Source organism: Rhinolophus sinicus, chromosome 17 (assembly GCF_057876585.1).
Source record: "Rhinolophus sinicus isolate RSI-liver-muscle chromosome 17, RSI-T2T, whole genome shotgun sequence".
Classification (NCBI taxonomy): Eukaryota; Metazoa; Chordata; class Mammalia; order Chiroptera; family Rhinolophidae; genus Rhinolophus; species Rhinolophus sinicus.
Window position 1 is genome coordinate 148,983,488 of NC_142517.1, and position 17,462 is coordinate 149,000,949.

A 17,462-nucleotide genomic window follows, 5' to 3' on the forward strand; every position below is an offset into this window, starting at 1 on the left:
CCAACCTCTCTGCCTAGCAAATCTCCTAACGACAAGGACTTAGTAAAGCCATTCTCCTTGGGTATAGGGAGATCTTGGAACAGTGTGAAAGAGCGGAAACTAGTCCAAATTTTTTTCTGTTTTTATAAAATTCAACTGATAAATAACTATATGTGACCTATTTGTATGTAACATAATGTATTATAAAATTGCCATCATTAAAGGTCAAAACAGAATAGCAGCTAACATCAGGTGGTTCAATCTGATATTTTATCTGAGGTAACTCATTAGGAAGAATACCCTGGATTTATACACTGTTCAAATAACATGTCTGTAAAAATAAATTTACATTTTAAAATTCTCTCTCTTAATCAGGAAAAGAAAAGAAATACTCTCCGTGTTTTATTGTCAACACAAAAATCTCGCAAGAGCATTACTGAATTTTAACCACCAGAGGGAACTAAAAAACTACCTTTTGCCTTCTGTTTGAGGCTAACTTGTTGGAGCTTCACTGAAATTTTTAAAGAGCTATCCTTAATGAAACAGCCTTCTAATGCCTGAGCTATAATATATCAAAATACAAAAAATATTTTTAAATGATTTTTAACAAATTATTTCCTTCTACTTTATTATTTGTTGCCTCCCTCAGACAAATTTTAATAAAGATGTCATTTGCTCCCCTCTGAAGCAACTGGTAAGGAGTATTATTGCCATTAAAAAAATAAAATAAAATAGGGAACTTTCTCTAGGCAATTCAAATTCAGATTAACGAAACCATTATTTTGGATAGAAAATCTTGAGAAGCTCCAAGAAAATAAACTCCACAACTTCTTGTTACTTGCTGCACGTTTTTCCTTTCTTTCAACATATACACTTAGGAATTTAAATCCAGTAAAGTTATATTTTTTTTAATAAGAACAAATCCTTTCTTATTGAACCAAAAATACTTGGAATTAATAAAATAACCTCACCAATAATGTGTATTTATATTGGACTAAACTGTTAGCAAATGGCCTATATAATATAATGTTTAAGAACTCTGTGATACGTTGTGGGATACTCCCACTTCCTAAATTGGAAAATAAAATAATTCAAAACAGGTAATTTAAAATTGATATACACCTGATTGTTTTTATAAAGATTGAAATGGCTTACAGTAAAGCATGGATAAAATTCTTTAAAAACAAAGAATCAATTTTGAAAAATCATTCATAATGAGATAAATAACAGTTCCTTTATCAGAGATTTCTCCAGTAATCTCTGATAAAACGGAAGGAAAAATAGATTTTCAGATGAAGTGGAGGGGGAGGCAAGGATTGAAGAGTTTTCTTTTTCCTTCTGATGCCTTTCAGTGTTTGGAAGAAAGGACTATGTGAAATAAATGCAGAGAAATCGTTTGAACCCGGGATTCCCAAACATTGTTCTGGGCAATGTTATTAGTTGTGCTGCCAAAAAATAAGAGTCCATGTTCAAATATATATGGCAAACACTTGTACTGCATTCCTTCTTGGAACAGCAAGTTAAACATTAATATACTGAAGGTTCTGAGAGGTTTTGGAATAGGACAACCTGTTCAGCTTTGTTGAAGCCAGAGTTTTCCAAACCCATTTGAAAATAGAATATTTTCTAAATAATCTACAAATACAGGAGTTTATATATTTCTCTGTTAAGATCCAGAGAACATGTGAGGTACCATTTCCTTTCCTTAATCTCCAGGATTATTCAATCTTATTGCATCTGTTAACTCTCCTCTGAAATTTGTGGTGATTGATTTTTTCTGTGTGTTCTGACTGTTCCCATTTGCTATGGTGGATGGTCCCCTCCTATATTTGTCATTTTAAATTGTGAATAGAGCTTTCTCTGAGGATTTCTGACAGAGATTCTATCCTTCTGGAATTGTTTTTGCATTCCAGCCACCCAGAAGTAACCAACCTGGTACTATTTTTATGTTGTTTCAGTGCATGAGGGTCTGTCAGGGTTGGTACTCCATGCAAGTAGTGTAAATTCACGTCCCAAACCCAAATGAAGGTCACTGCAAGGTTGTATATCTGGGAGACTCTAGCTTCTGTGTAGTCTCCCTGTGCTAAAGGGTAAATTGTTTTTCCCAGTACACTAGTCCACTGAGAGACTAACTCTGGTTTTCCACCTTTATGTGGGAAACTGTAATTCCACCGTTCTTGTTTATCCATGCCCCAGTTTTCCTCCTGCATTTAAAATATGGGTCTCTTCTTACCAATATTTGTAGTGTAACCACTTGCTTTTAGGGTGTTCCCCACCCCCTACGTTTCTGGTCCCTGAAGATACCCCTTACTGCCAGCTAAGCTATGCATGTAAAAATGGGGACCAATGCACTGAGCACCATGTTATGAAGGCTGGAAACTGTGTGAGCTACACAGCCTGCATCATAAGCACCCCAGAATTAGACCTCTGTGTTCAGCACCGCAGAACAGAGAGGGGCACTCATAGTGTCCCTGGCAACTAAGACTTCACTGTCTACCAGCTCAGGAGGCTTTCCCAAGTGTAGACTTGGCTCTGCACAGCTCTTTAGAAATCCGAGAAGTCAGAATTGCACTATTAACCCACCATCTCGTTAGCCCTGCCCAGGATGTCAAAGAGGGCAAGGGAATGAACATTTTTCTGCATTAAATAGTGACTTATAGAAAGCTGCCTCCATATTTGACCCTGCAAATCCATTAAAAACCTGGGGGCCTGCCAGGATGTGCCTTTAAGCTTGGCTCTGTATTAGCTTTCGTGACTTTCCTGTAATGAATTGTAGCTTGCCTGAGTCATTAGGAAGATTCTGACAGGGAATCAGCTATAATCTGCTGTTCTTGAAGGACTCAATTTATCTATGAATCAGTGCCTAAGCAGTCAAATAGCTTGGCAGGGTCAACCAGGCTACAGAGCCTGGAACCGTTGGTTTGATTAAATTGCAAATATGTGCATTGACTTTTAATGTATGCATCAGACAAACCTGAGCCAAGAAAATAACTGCTTTTCATTTCACCTTTTGCTCATTCCCTATTCAGCATTCCAGGCAAGGGTTAATTAAAAGCTTCTGTTTGTTAGCTCTGTGCCTGAATCACAGGTCTAAATTGACAGATTGAAGCTGTACTTTAGCAAGATTACATTATGTCTCTGTTAGAGATAGCAACCAGTAAAATCTTAGAGTGCTAAGTACTGCTAAGCTATTAACTATCTTTTAACCTTATTGTAGGTTTATATTCTGTGCTTTCTGAATATCTTGTTCTACTTTAAAATATTTGTTTCTTAATGCATATCTTCTATTTTGCTTCCTAGCTTATTAACGTGGCCTTGGGGAAATGCATTTCCGTTAAAAACACCACAGCCATTCTGGAAGACTGTGACGGAAGCAGCAAGGTATGCAGAGCTAGGGTTTTTCTTTCTCATAGCAGCTGCAGGTGATGGTACAGGTGTAGTTGAGAGGTGTAAGGTATGACACATTCATCACTCACTTGAGAAATTCATTTTTGCCTGTAGAAACAATCATGAATTTCTAAATTTCTCTATCATCATAAGGTTGACGGTAAGAGAGTCCACCACTCAATGTAATGACAGTGACTAAGGGAGAAAAGGTGTGGGTCCTGAAGTCAACCCACCAGGGACATAGTTCTGGCTCCATAACTTACAAATGTGTGTTACCTTTATAAGTTTCTTAACACTTAGGTAAATGGCACTGATAATAGTGCCTACTCTAAAGCTGGCGTGAGGATCAAATTAGCTAATACCTATGAAGCATGTAGAGAAATACATAACACTTATGCTCCAGAAACATTCACTGCTATAACAATAAAGACAAAAAATGAAAAAATAACGCATTACATATGAAGATTAAATAATAAAGAAAAAAGACAAAACATAGTTTTAAATAATTAATCTCAGGGAGAAATTTTACCCTCCCTATCCCCTGCCCTATTCTTCTACATCTTAAGGAGGTAATGCAAATTGCATAATCCATGATCTATGGTGAAAAACCCTGCAGCAAATGCCCACAGACTCAGAACACAGTGGTTAGGGGAAGAAGTAGGCTGGGGAGAACGGAGCAGGGACTCTCGAGCGCTGGCGGTGAGCTCTGAGTGATGGCATCTCCTCTGCTACACGTGTTCCCTACCCCTTTGCATTCTGTACGTTCAGTTACCAGTTTGATTGCCAAATAAGACTCATAGGAACATCGCTTCAAAAGTAGAATTGAGCCCCCTAAAATTGTAGACTACTCTTTGGTAGAGAAATTATTTTTTGATGATAATACGCTTACCAAATCTTGCTTCTTTGCTTCAAATTGGAGATATTGTTTATATTTTCAAGCACATCTCATCCCTACCCCTTAATTCAAAGCTGATACTAGAAGAGAAGGCATTTTGTCATTTCTGTTGCTATAATTCAGCAGTGGATTTTAAACTTGAGGCTAATGGAACTTTTTCTTAATTAAGAAAGAGAGGAGATAGAGGAAAGAGAAAGTGTCAAAAATCAATTGAAAGAATTAACTGGCACATGTTAACAAGTCAAAGAAGAAAGAAAGTAATAAATTGTAAAACAAAACCACAATTAGTGCAAATTATATTAAAGTAAAATATAAAATAATGCTATCCTTAAAGACTCATCATTTAGTGACTTTCTGTGCCTGATTAACCAGTACTTTATCTGAAAATCCAAGGTCTGGTCTCAATAACCACAGTCTCTCGAGTGGATACTAGGATACTAGGAGAGAAAGGTATAAATTATGCAGTCCCTGCCTTCCACAAATGTCCATCTCCCTTTTTGTCTTATTACACCGTTTTAGCGTCTTCTCTGTGTGGTTTATTTGAGTAATAAAAAGTAAAGGAACATGGAGGAAGTTAACTTATTCTTGCTAGAATTAATGAGACAACATCAAGCCAGTGACTACAGCATTTATCTAAAAACAAAACAAAAACCTCAAAAGGAATAAAACCCTAGGATTGAACCATCAAGCCCTATCTTTCTCCTTGCTTAAAATTTTCTCTAGTTAACTTTTCAACAAGTTGAGATATCCTTTTGCAAGGTAACACCTAGTTTCTCTTAGTAGCTACAAAGTATAGTTCCTCATGCTATGACATACATCCATGCTTCTTGTCAATTTAAGAAATGTCCAAACCTGTAGAAAATTGTTATGAGTTTACTTGAGCCCAACTGATGACATATGCCAGGGAATAAGATCTCAAATGTTCTGGAGAATAACAGTTTTGTAGTTTGTTTTATGCATTTGAAATTAAGAAGTAAATGCAAAGAAGATTACATAAGGGTGGGAGAAAGCAAAGCAAAGACTGAATTACAGGATAGTTCAACTTACGTGCTCTCTTGCATTCGAAGAAGGGGTCTGAAAGCCCGGTCCTGTATTACCAGGTAGAAGAAGGGATCTGAAAGGGGGCATTTCAAAGCTGTGTTAACCTAAATACACACAAGCAATGGACAGGGCTTGCTTAAGGCAAAGACAAGCCTTTTACTAAATAAGAAATTTGCCTGGGGAGTGAATATCCACCATGACCTGCCCTGTTAAGAATTTATGGCATCACCCTGTGTGTTATTCTCCACAGAACCCTTTTTTCAGATGAGGGTAAAGGGGAATAAAATATGGTGATGGAAAGAGAAGTGACTCTGGGTGGTGAACACACAATGGGATTTATAGATGATGTATTACAGAATTGTACACCTGAAATCTATGTAACTTTACTAACAATTGTCACCCTAATAAACTTTAATTAAAAATAAATAAACTAAATTAAAAAAAATTTTTTTCAAAAAAACCCTTTTCTCTTCCACATTCTCAAAATTCGATATACACACAAATCACCTGGGGAGGTTGTTACAATGCAGATTCTGATTCAACACATCCACAGAGGGGCAGAGACTCAGCATTTCCAACTAGCTCTTAGGTGATGCTGAGGATGCTCCAGGCATACCCTTTCAGTGGAGAGGTCTAACTCAATGACGTACTTGATAATCTAAGTTAAATCTCAGTGACATTACAAATGATGCATTACATAGAGGCATTTGGACAGATTTTTACCAGTGGTCTATTTTTTTCTAATATGTTTACATTGGTGCAAAACAACACATGTCCCACAGATGAGAGCCTTAGGATAAATTGACCAGGCAGATAGTACTGAGTTGTAAACAACTGGAGAAAATATTTATAAAAGTTGAAAACATGATTCCATTACCTGAATTGATATTTATCCTAGACATTGGCAACTCCCAGAAACTGGACTTCTCCAAGAACAGTTCCTAGGAACTGGGGAATGTTCACACAGCAGCAACCTCATTCCTCGTGCTATCAGCAAAGAAAGACTGTTAGCCTTTCCTACAATGAAACAAAACCTCTAAGAGTCCAATTGTCTATCTAGATAGTCTCAAACAAAGAAGCATAATAATTTCCACCAAGGTAATTTAGGACTATGTCTTGGATCTGCCAGGAGCCCCAGTGGCCCGAGGATAAAATCCTGTGGTGGTTTGAATGTTCCAATGCTCCAAGCACCACAGTTGTCGGGGATCCAGAACACCTGAAGTGACCTCCATTTGTAGCTATGTACTAACTTTACTAAATCATTTGTATCATTGCAACTAACATTTATTGAGGGCTTACTGAGTGCTAAACACCTGACAGTCAATATCCAATCCTCGGAGATAGACACTATTGCTATCCAACTTAAAAATGAGATAAATGAGATTGGACAGGATAAATCATATGCTATGCCATCAGAATTGAAAGTGGGAGTACCAGGATTTGAATACAAAACATCCAACCGGAGTGCCTATATTTTTAACCTTTGCTAACAAAAATGTTTGATAAAGCCCTTGCTTGTGTTTGCTGCTTGAAGTGATGTTTTCCTTATTCATTTCTTCCACAGTTTCAACAGTTTAATTATACCTGGTTAAGACTTATTAAACATGGAGAATGGTGCTTGTTTCCCGTCCCTGATAAGGGAGACCTAAGGCTGTACCCTTGTGATAACAGAAACAAAAGGCTAAAATGGCTGCATAAATCAACATCAGTCTTTCATTCAGAACTGGTAAGCAAAATATTTATACCTCTTCTTTACCACAGATCCAACTTTCAACTAAATGTGACATGAAACACTCATTGTCAGCTTCCTCAATCAGAAGCTTTAAGTGTGTTTGTGACAATAGAGGCAGTGTGAAAGTTCATACAGAGATAAACAGATATCTTTATAAATGGTCAAGTCTTTTTTTTTCTTTTATAAAATTTATCTCAAATCAATTATTTTAAATGGAAGTCACCATATTCTCTTGGTTATATTGCTATCATCATCTATGTTTCCAAAAGTCGTTTGCTTTAGTCAATTAACAATGCCAAAAGTCAGGCTTATAGCCTAGAATTTGTTCTCATTAGTTACCAGAAAAGCTTATAGGGACAATATATGGGGAATGCTAGAAGCAGTGTTTTCAATAAGCCCTGCATTTTAATGTGAATCTGGTTCCACATTCTGCCTCCTTTCCATACAAGGAGATATTTTCTCATGCCCTCTGGCTTCCAGAGACCCGGGCTCTCCAGGGTTACTAAAGCCAGCTCCCACCAGTTGTAGGAGCTAGTTGTATTCAGCTCTTGCCAACTTCACATTCAGTGATACTGCTTTGTAATTTGAAACCAGCCCTGATGGAATTATTTACATCCATGCTACAAATCAAGAGGTGTTTTTCCAGAGGTCCAGTGGTTAATATTTATCACCAGAACACCCCTGTTCTACCCTATTCACTCAAAGTCCTCTTGATTTTTCCTAATTCTATTTTAACAAGGTACAAAGTCATAAGCATTGTATAGGATCTTAGGGTAACAGAAATAATGTCAGGACTGCCTTCCCAAATTTTCTGTCTCATTAGGAGGTAGCCACCAATCCACTAAGTGCATTGAGTTTATGGAGACCATTATTTTGCTCAGAGATGGCTCCAAAGTAAGCACACTTTTTCTTGGGAATGCCTCCATCTTTTTGAGGCACAACCAGTGACTATACTCTTCAGGTTATTTTTCTTCCTGCCCAGGGTCAAAATGAGGGCCTGAGCCACATATTCTCTAGTCTTTTTTCCCTTTAGATCTTTTCTGTTATATTTCAATTCCATCTGGACACATTTTCTCTTTAGTGATAAAGTTTATTATTGAGTAATTCAGAAAAAAATAGGAATTACTAGTGTATACTGGGCTAATTTTATGTTATATAGTGTTGGGAAAATCCATAAACGTCTATGAAATAAATTACATCTTACCTTCTACTCCCTTAACCCCGTGCTAAAGGACAGAGGGAGGGAAGGAAAGAAAGAAAAGGAGGGAGAGGGAGAGGAAGAGCGAAACGAAAGAGGAGAGCAAGAGAGAATATGAGAATGAGAACACAGTCCTTACCTCCAGAAGTAAATCTGAGAATGGAAAAGATTTCAGGCTGGTGAAATGAGCAGGCAGTTATTAAATCACATAGGCTTATTTACAAACTGGGTTGTCCTCATTGAGAATTTAAGACTTAGTTAGTTGATTTTTATATAGACCCAATTTTGGTCACCCTAAATGGTAAGCCGATTTGTAAAGGATGTGATGTAATTAAGAAGGCAAACATTAAAAAGCTGTTTCCCTACCTTGTTTGTGCTTGTGACTTTGTAACATGTTACAGAATTGCCTTCTGTCTTGGGTTCCCCTTTTCATACTGCTAGATTTCATGGCGATGAATATCTTGACAATTTTCTTTCTTCCTTTTGCAGTATTTTGGTAGTTATCACACTAAACCTTCTAAGTCCCCCAAAACACGTAAGTCTTAAAAACAAGAGAAATGAAGAATAAAACTAGGAATGTCAGAAGTATGTCTTTCCTTTTAGAAAGCATTACGAGTTGTTAGCTTCATGGAAGGAGGAAGGGTAATAGTGAGCTTGACCCTGGATATGAATGAAGTATTAAAATTATACATTTCTAAATCAGCATTTAAAAGATATTCTCTAGGTCAGCCCTTCCCAAATGTTCTGGATTTTGCCCACCTAAAAGGAAAGAGTTTCATAGGTGGCTTTGAGGATTTGGGTCATGGAATGCCCCTCCACCACTAGTTCTTACATCAAGTGTCCTTAGGTTGGGGACGAGTTATTTAGTTACCTATTTACAATCCACCAGCCGAACATTGCAGATAATCAAGAATGAATTTGCTCAAGGACAACTCCTTTACAAAACCTTGAACATACTCAAGCATCATAGTTCCAAAGTTCTACAAGGGTTTTTGTAGCAGCATCTGTAAAATAAATTATTATGAAGTCACACATTTGAAAATTTTAAAAAGTATTACATATATATATATATATAATTATCTTTGTCATAGTCCTGGGTAATTGGCAAGTTTGATAAGTGAAAAAACTATAAAGCCCTGAGCAAGTAGGTTATTGACCATTTCTAGGATATCAATGAACATTAAGTAATAATAGAACATCTGAAACACCGTTGATATTTTTCCTAATTACATCTGAATTTTCTGGACATCAGGAATTATGTACTCACCGATTATGGGAGGGAGATCATAAATAAAATACATCATTTCTAGCACTTTATATTCCAAATTTGCATTCTAAGTCATGTACTTAATTAAGAAATTAACTAATTCACTATTTGTGTGTTTTTTCTTTACCGTCAGTGAGGGAGCCATCATCCATCAAATATAGTAAATGCCATCTGGAATTATTTTCTTTAAATAATGTAGTAATCAGCTACACGATCAGAAAATTTATCTTTTGTGTATGAGGATTTAGCTTGAGATAGAGACAAACTTAATAAAGTCCAAAGCCTTTGTGTATGTTATTCATTCAGTTCAGGATAATTCCTAAAGAATCAAAAATATAAACATCTCTCTTTTCTTTTATTGGTTGCCACTTCTTTACTCAGTTGTCAAAAATCAGTCTGTGGCTCATTGCTAGATCCCCTTTCTCTCCAGGTGAATCACATTGTTTTTGGAAACTATCATCAGTTGTTATGCCTGGAAGGAAATTTGTCTCAGAAGACCCTGAAAGTTGCTGCTTGTGACCCAAAGAAGCCATATCAAAAGTGGAAATTTGAAAAGTATTTTGAAGAATGAAGAGGAACAGTTGTTATCTAGTAAACTCATTAGACACTGTGAAAATGATAGTGAACTTGGTGACTGCATTTCCCCAGGGTAGTTTAAATTTTCAAAATTAACAACATTGAATGGAAGATTTGAAAAGTCACAATATTCCAGGTATCAAAAGTTAACTCAGGGAAACAGTCCATCATCAGACTGGAGTCCTTCAGCAGCTCTAGGCGGCCTTTTGAATTGCCTGCTGACTGCCCTGTGCTCAAACTCAGCCTGTAAGTTCCCCGTGCCTGAAAATGAAGACAGAAGTACTTGGGGAAGTACAATGATGCTCATGATGATTGAGTTTGATAATAACCAGCTATTTTGGCCCCCAAGTAGGTTAAAATCAGTGTGCACCTGGTGTTTTCTTTAGTACTTTTTCATCCAAAAAAATAAAAATAAAGAAAGAAATGGCTTGCGTTCCTATGGCTAGGAAACCTTGTAAACACACAGCCCTCACCTTGGTGAAATCCCTCCAGACTACATGCGCGTTTACCTTCCAATGTGAAATAGTATTGATATAATACCCCTTGATGGCAGAGTTTTGATCTAGGTCACTGCATAATACTTTTTACCAAACTGAGTCTGTGGAATTTTTTTTTTTTAAGTGAGGACGTCAAATGCTTGTTCAGTTCTAGATGTGGACATTGTTTCAGTTCATTCTGTGCTTTTAAAACTATACTTAAAAAAATGGTCACAGACGTATGTGGAGGTTAAAAAAGAAACAAGGCAAAATTAAAGAGGCTGATCACAACACACTGTAGTGACCCAAAATACATTTAATCATTAAACATACTCTAACGCAGGACTAAATAAGGGGCGTTGAAACGAATAAAGCAGAAATAGAGCACTGAAAAAAGTTCCTTAACATAAAATACTACCTGATTTAGCAGCATTCACAGGGATGAAGTATGTTAAAAAAGGGCTCTAAAGATTTCAAACTAGACATAAAGTGAAGGAAACACAATGAAAAGGGAAAAGAATGAGGTAAGCAACTGTGTGGAAGAGAGGTAAGAAAAAATTGCCCTAGACTTGGCCCCAAAAGAAAGGGGAGCTGGCACCTCTATAAGGGGAAAATTAATAAAGTCCTAGATGTGGACCTAATGACAACACTGGTAAATGTGGGGAAAGGTCCAATATTTCTTTGAACTAAATCAAGTCCCTAATTAGGTATGACAATAATTGGGACTATCAGAGGAGATCTTAGAAATCCAACTCTTTTACATTCATTTTAGTAAGAAAATTGACACATCACCTGCCTAAAACTCCCAGCCCAGTGCGTGGGACAATCAGGATCAGAATTTGCGTCTTCAGAGACACAGTCATTGTGTTGCCTCAGGCCACTGCCCCAAACAAATCTGTTTCACAGCATTTCTATGAAAGAGATGCAGAAACCTTTTTGCTGAGTTTGGGTCTCTGGAGGATAACCATGCTACACTCTTGACAATATTAAAAACAAACAAACAAACAAACAAAAAAACCCTGTTCAGTTGAGCTGATGATAAAAGTGGGTATCTTTTGTTCTGACTTCCTATTTCAAATTTATTTTTAACTCTCAATTAATTACACACAAGCAGAGAAATAACTGAAAATTGGAAGGAGAGACAGTTTTGCATATTTGCATCACATTTAAGTTTGTTTTCCAAATAATTGACTTTGAAGATGAGATAAGAGAATGATTAGAAAATGAGATCATTCTTTTCAAAACAGAGCCATGTGGAGGATAAAACACAAGTCAGTTGCCAAATGCCTAATTGAATTGCTGACCACACTGAATAAGCTGGGTGCCTCTTGCAATTCTTCCTGTAACTGAAAAATTTTGTAAGGTTATTTTCCCAAAAGTTTCCACCAAAAACTTCAACTTTGTTCAGAAAAAGAAGAAATATGTTTTGAATACACTTAACTTCGGGTACATTAGTGGAAGAAATGTGAATGTTTTCCTCAATAAAACCTTCTACAGTCTGGTCAGTGCACGCTCTTCCTGATTTTACCTTGAAATAATTATTACATGAAGCTATATTTGAATTTGTATTAACAACATAACAAAGGATTGTTTTCATACATCACATGTTTGTTCTTGGGTAGAATTTTAAAAACAGCTTTTAGCATGTATTTGCTCAGTTACACGAAGACGTAACTTATCACTAGTGAGGAATCTTATAGGCCTAACCTTAACAGTATTGATTAATTGTGAAATATACTACCAACATTGTTTTAAGCATTGCCCTCTAAATTTTGTTTGCAGAAGACAGTAACACAGTTATATATGCTACAAGGTCTTCTGGTAATTCTAATGAGAAACCCTTGCATGGGACACATTAGGGTCCTTATCAGCCCTGAATTTTTCAGTAGGGGGCTGTGTTATTGGGGACTTCAGAGTTTTCCCTGGATTATCTTAACTTATTGCCTTTCTTAAAAAAAAAAAAAATGCCTATACATCTTACCTTAAACACAAGCTTAGTTTTGATAATATTTTACAGGGCTTATTTGATCAATACTAACTCACCAAACCCATCTGAATGCATCTGAGCCTTTTGGTTTTACATTTTTTTAAATCTTTTTCAACAATTACCCAGAGCTTCCACCCTACTCCCCACAAAGGATGACACAGCTGTTGTTGGTACAACCATGTTTTATCACCAGCATCAAATTTGCTCGATTTTGCTTGCTGACATTCAATCAGCTGTCATTCACCGGGCCAAAAACCACCATGTGCCATGATTACAATGTACTGTTAGCTTCACCACACTAATTTGGAAACATTCTCTTAGATATTAAAACACCTTGCTTCTAATACCACCTTAGGGATTGTAGAGGAGCAGAGATTCCAATTATACTGTATGAATTCAATTTTCCCAGTCAACCTTGATTTCTTGAATGGCTTAGAAGGATTTTCAAGGTGCTGTCATGCAAGAAAAAGAGGTTGAGGTACACCAGACAGCACCTTCTTTATTTGTTTTAACATCTTTAATTTAACTTCTATATTCAAACACAGGAAAGAAGTTATGCCTCAGATGAAGGCCCCAATATCTTGGATAAAAACAAGGAAATTACAAGGAGTAAAAGGAAAATAGATGGGAATTAATTATCTTTGAGTAACTACAATGTGCTCAGCACTTTTTGCATTCTATCTCACTGTCATACACAACTCAGTGAGATGGGTCTCAATTTCTTCAGTATGCAGATAAGAGGACGGCTGAGAGGGATTGTCTAACGTTATCCAACTAGTAACAGATAAAACCCAGTTTCTATTATATGTGGCAGGAAAGGAAGGAAGGAAGGAAGGAAGGAAGGAAGGAAGGAAGGAAGGAAGGAAGGAAGGAAGGAAGGAAAGAAGAGTCTCTTTCACTATATCATGCTGCCATGATTCATATATATAGTTGTGTGTTTTTTTGTTTTTGTTTTTTTGTTTGTTTTTGGGTTTTTTTTGTGTGTTTTTTTTATGTAGGGCAATCAGCTCGGTGAGCTCAGTTAAAATCCCTTCATTGTGGAGTTAAACTTCTTTGGTTTCTCTCTTGGATGTTGTATAGACAGGAAATAGAAGCTGCACCCCTCTCAGTTAAACAACTGAACTGCAGGCTTAAGGATAACTATCCCCACATGCTTTGCAGTGGTCTATCTTCTTGACTTAGTGCCATATACATTCTTTTCCTTTTCCTGGAACAAATATAAGAGTGAGAAGCAGACATAGAGAGATTGTTTTTCTGTGAATAATATTACCAACTCTTTTTTTCCCCCAACCATTAATCAAAGCTGACAGATTTCTCAATTTGAACAGAGATGGGAAGTGAAAAAATTGAGGAATCCTTTAATTTAAAACACAAACCAAGACTTGTAACTTTCACTTCATTATATAGATTGTCACTGTAGTGCTTTTGCAACAAATTTTGCGTAGGTTACTCAACCATTGCTATAAGTGAAAGTGTCTTGCAATGAGAAAACGAACACTAAACAAAGGTAATGTAGAAAATACTTATTTTTGGTAAACAGCCATCTCATGAACAGGTTTGAATAAGCCATGTAAAGTATTATGTACACCTGATGAGGTTTAATGGATGGTATTTCAGGTTTTGGTGGTGCCTGTGTGTAAAAGAAAGGAAAAAGACAAAAAAATCTCACTAAGCAGATTTAATGCCTCTGTTTTCAACCTAATGGTTTGATTAATAGTTACCTTTCCAGTTAGGGTCTCTGCAAGTTTATGTGAGTCTTTGCTTTGAAAAAACAAGCATGAAATTCTCATTTTCCAACAAATAGAGCAACTTCTAATATGCTGATTTCCTAATGCTGATAGTTATCATCAAATAAGTAACATATAATTTCTTTCAAAACAGAGGCTTTCTATTTTATTATTGATGTAGATATTTGCCCATTTAAGGATATTGGTCACAAATATCTATATGAGTGAAATCTTTATATTAGATGTTGAAGCTAAAATTTTTGATAGCATGAATAGATTTTCTTTACTTGACCATTCAAAAACATACAGGTCTTTGTAAATATATGTGTATATAGGTATATAAGGGTATATACCTATATACATATATATTCATTTATATGTATAATATGAATCTCTATATTTTGTGCTTCGAATTGGGAGAAAGTAAAACCAAGAGTTTCTACTTACAAATAAAATTAAGAAATATTTTTGTGTATTTTTAACTCTCAAATGCATAGCTTTGTCTGCACCTGGTCTTCTGGACAAAAGTATCTCAGGTGGATTTTCACTCTGGGTATTGTTTGCCATATTTGAAAGGAGTAACCAAATTCTAAATAATCAAAATGCTTGTTATTCAGGTTAGGATTATGCACATATCTTAATTTTTCTCCTTCAAACAGCTGCCCAAATGTTGCTAGTTTTATACTATAAGAAGTGGACATTAGCTCTAAGAAGCAGACATTAAAACAAGTCAAAGGTCAAAATAGTAATTAGTGAATTTTGTTTTTGATTACATGAAAACATTTGTTAATGGAAAAACTAGATTAAAACTATGGAATATAAAGGAATTTGGTATCAATTTGAATTTTTTTTAGTATCCAGTGTTTCTGCCTCTGACCAACTGAAGTTATTATAAAGAAGGAATCAAATATGTTACCACTTGATTTTTAAGTTTCTAAGTAAAAATTCAAATTACTTTCTACATTCATTTCCAAAACTCCCTGAAATTGGCAGTTAGTTATGAGACATCATATTTGATTTGGAGTTTCACAAGTATCTGAGTGGTTTCTGCTTCTGATTTCTACCCATGTCATTGTGTTTATTATGTTGATTGTATGGTCTAGTCATTTCACATGCTTCATGAGCTGTGTACATGTTTTGGTATTCATATTTATTATGTTACTGTCTGATATTTTAATATGGGTAAATGTTTGCTGTAACTTTTGACCTTATTTTTTATAGACCTTTTGTTTAAACAGAGCAATGAAAGTTTAGGCTTTAAAAGAAGACTTTCTCATATGGTCAAACATATTTCTTTTCTTTTCTTTTTTTCTTTTTTCTTTTTTGGTAAGACTTTTATTTCACTTTGAAAAACTTAAATGTCCATTCTCCAATTGAACATGTACTGAAAGTACTAACCCAAGTAAATAAAAGACCAGGATTACTGTATGCTGGTGCCCCATAAGAGCTAGTTGCTTGACCACGTCACATGGCCAGAGACCATTGACCTTACTCAAGTTCCATAGGAATTCAAACCTCTGCAGAATAATTCAAAGCACAGACTCTGTTGATGGTAGGTTAACAATATGGTCCTATTCCATAATGGATAACACAATACTGTGCTTTGAAGTTAAGCAGAAAATTGTAGGGGTCATCAGTGACCCAGGGGGAAAAAAAAGAATAAAAAGTTTGTCCAGATGGAAAGATTTAGATGATCTACATAAACAGCAAATTATCCTAGTGCATCAAACTTCTACCTCAGTTTATCAATAAAGACCTGATTTCCCGGGCTTTATTCTGAAAACTTGCATTGTCAAGAATGAAATCTATAGGTTCTACAGATAAAGGGTGGCAGAATTTTAGATGGTCAGGTTGCAAAATATCTGTTTGAAAAAATAAAAGGATCACTTAAATCTCAAATTCAAAACTGAGTCCTGTAAATACTAAATAATAGTATATGATCCTATGGAAACACATGACCAGGAAGAATGAAAGAATGTGTGGGATTTGTTACACATAAATAAACAATAATCTAAGAAAGGCTAACCCAGGGTATTTTTACAAAATGAAAAAGAAATAAACAAAGGGTTGAATAGTACAATGAAGACTGTATTACATTCAGACAATAAAGAATTGTCTTTTTATTTGCACAGCCAAAAAAATGTTTATCTGTAGTGACAGAAAGTTCAGGATAATATATATGGAAGCAAGAAATGAAAAATTATGGAGCTATGAAGACTATATAAATATAGACTCTCCCTTTTCATAAATATTCAATACGTTATTTGACACATTGATTTGAGTGAAACTCCACAAGCACAATTTTAAGCATCTTCATTTGGGCTGAGGTCCAGTAAATTATATATTCCCAACAACTATCAGAGCTTTCTCACTAAAAATATGAGCTCACAATCTACTTTGAAAATATTCTAAGATAATTATTTCCATTTTCATAGTAACTAATACAGTTATGATTAGAGTTGTCTCAGGTTTCTAAGGAAAGAAAATTATTCTGAGATATTGTTAATAAAAGAGTGTAATAATAGGGGCAGTTTCTTAAAATGTGTTAAAGCTGTCATTTTCATTCTTAATGACTTTAACTGTGCTAGACAAGATTTTCTTTGAAGTCACAGAAATAAAACTATCCAATACATTGTCCACCAATCTCCTAGCCCCTCCCTGCATCAACCTCACAATGGATTTAATTCATCTTGAGAGCATAAATCCAACATTTAGTAAACAGAATTCTCCTGACTGACAATTGCTCAGCCCCCCTAGTGACAAAATTCAGTGATGGTACCACGAAGGAAGGAGGCCTATACAGAATTTTCACTCTGTAAATGCCAAGGAAAACCACTTAAAATCTTTTTTGAAGATAACAGGAAAGGCAGAGTATTTTAAAAAGTTTATTGACAGACTCTATAAAATCATGTTTAAAAGTAAGAAAGATTTAACAACAGACTTTTTATCACCCTCAAGGTACAGAAAGAAAGACCCCAAAAGAAATATTGGAATGATTTCAAATAGGTATCTTTCATTTCATGATTACATTTCCCAGCTCTGCTCCTTCTAAAGCTAAATCATGCCAGATTCCCCAGGGGTTCTGGCTGTTTAGTGCTTATCGATAATGTCATATTAGTGAAGTTTTAGGAAGTAAATGTCCAAGAATCAATCTAAAGGTTTTGATTTGAGGTTACCAGACTGAATTCTGTCTAGGG

The 17,462-nt window shown here is 35.7% G+C and overlaps 1 protein-coding gene across 1 annotated transcript in view; it reads left to right on the forward strand.

The window, feature by feature from the left end:
- Positions 1 to 10,499, forward strand: part of GALNT5 (polypeptide N-acetylgalactosaminyltransferase 5) — a 42,060-nt gene extending 31,561 nt beyond the window's left edge. The window contains exons 8-10 of the mRNA XM_019727177.3: positions 3,280 to 3,360; positions 6,867 to 7,028; positions 9,930 to 10,499. Coding sequence (XP_019582736.3) covers positions 3,280 to 3,360; positions 6,867 to 7,028; positions 9,930 to 10,070 — 384 coding nt within the window. The 3' untranslated portion in view covers positions 10,071 to 10,499. The remainder of the gene's footprint in view (positions 1 to 3,279; positions 3,361 to 6,866; positions 7,029 to 9,929) is intronic.
- The last annotated feature ends 6,963 nt before the right edge of the window (positions 10,500 to 17,462 follow it).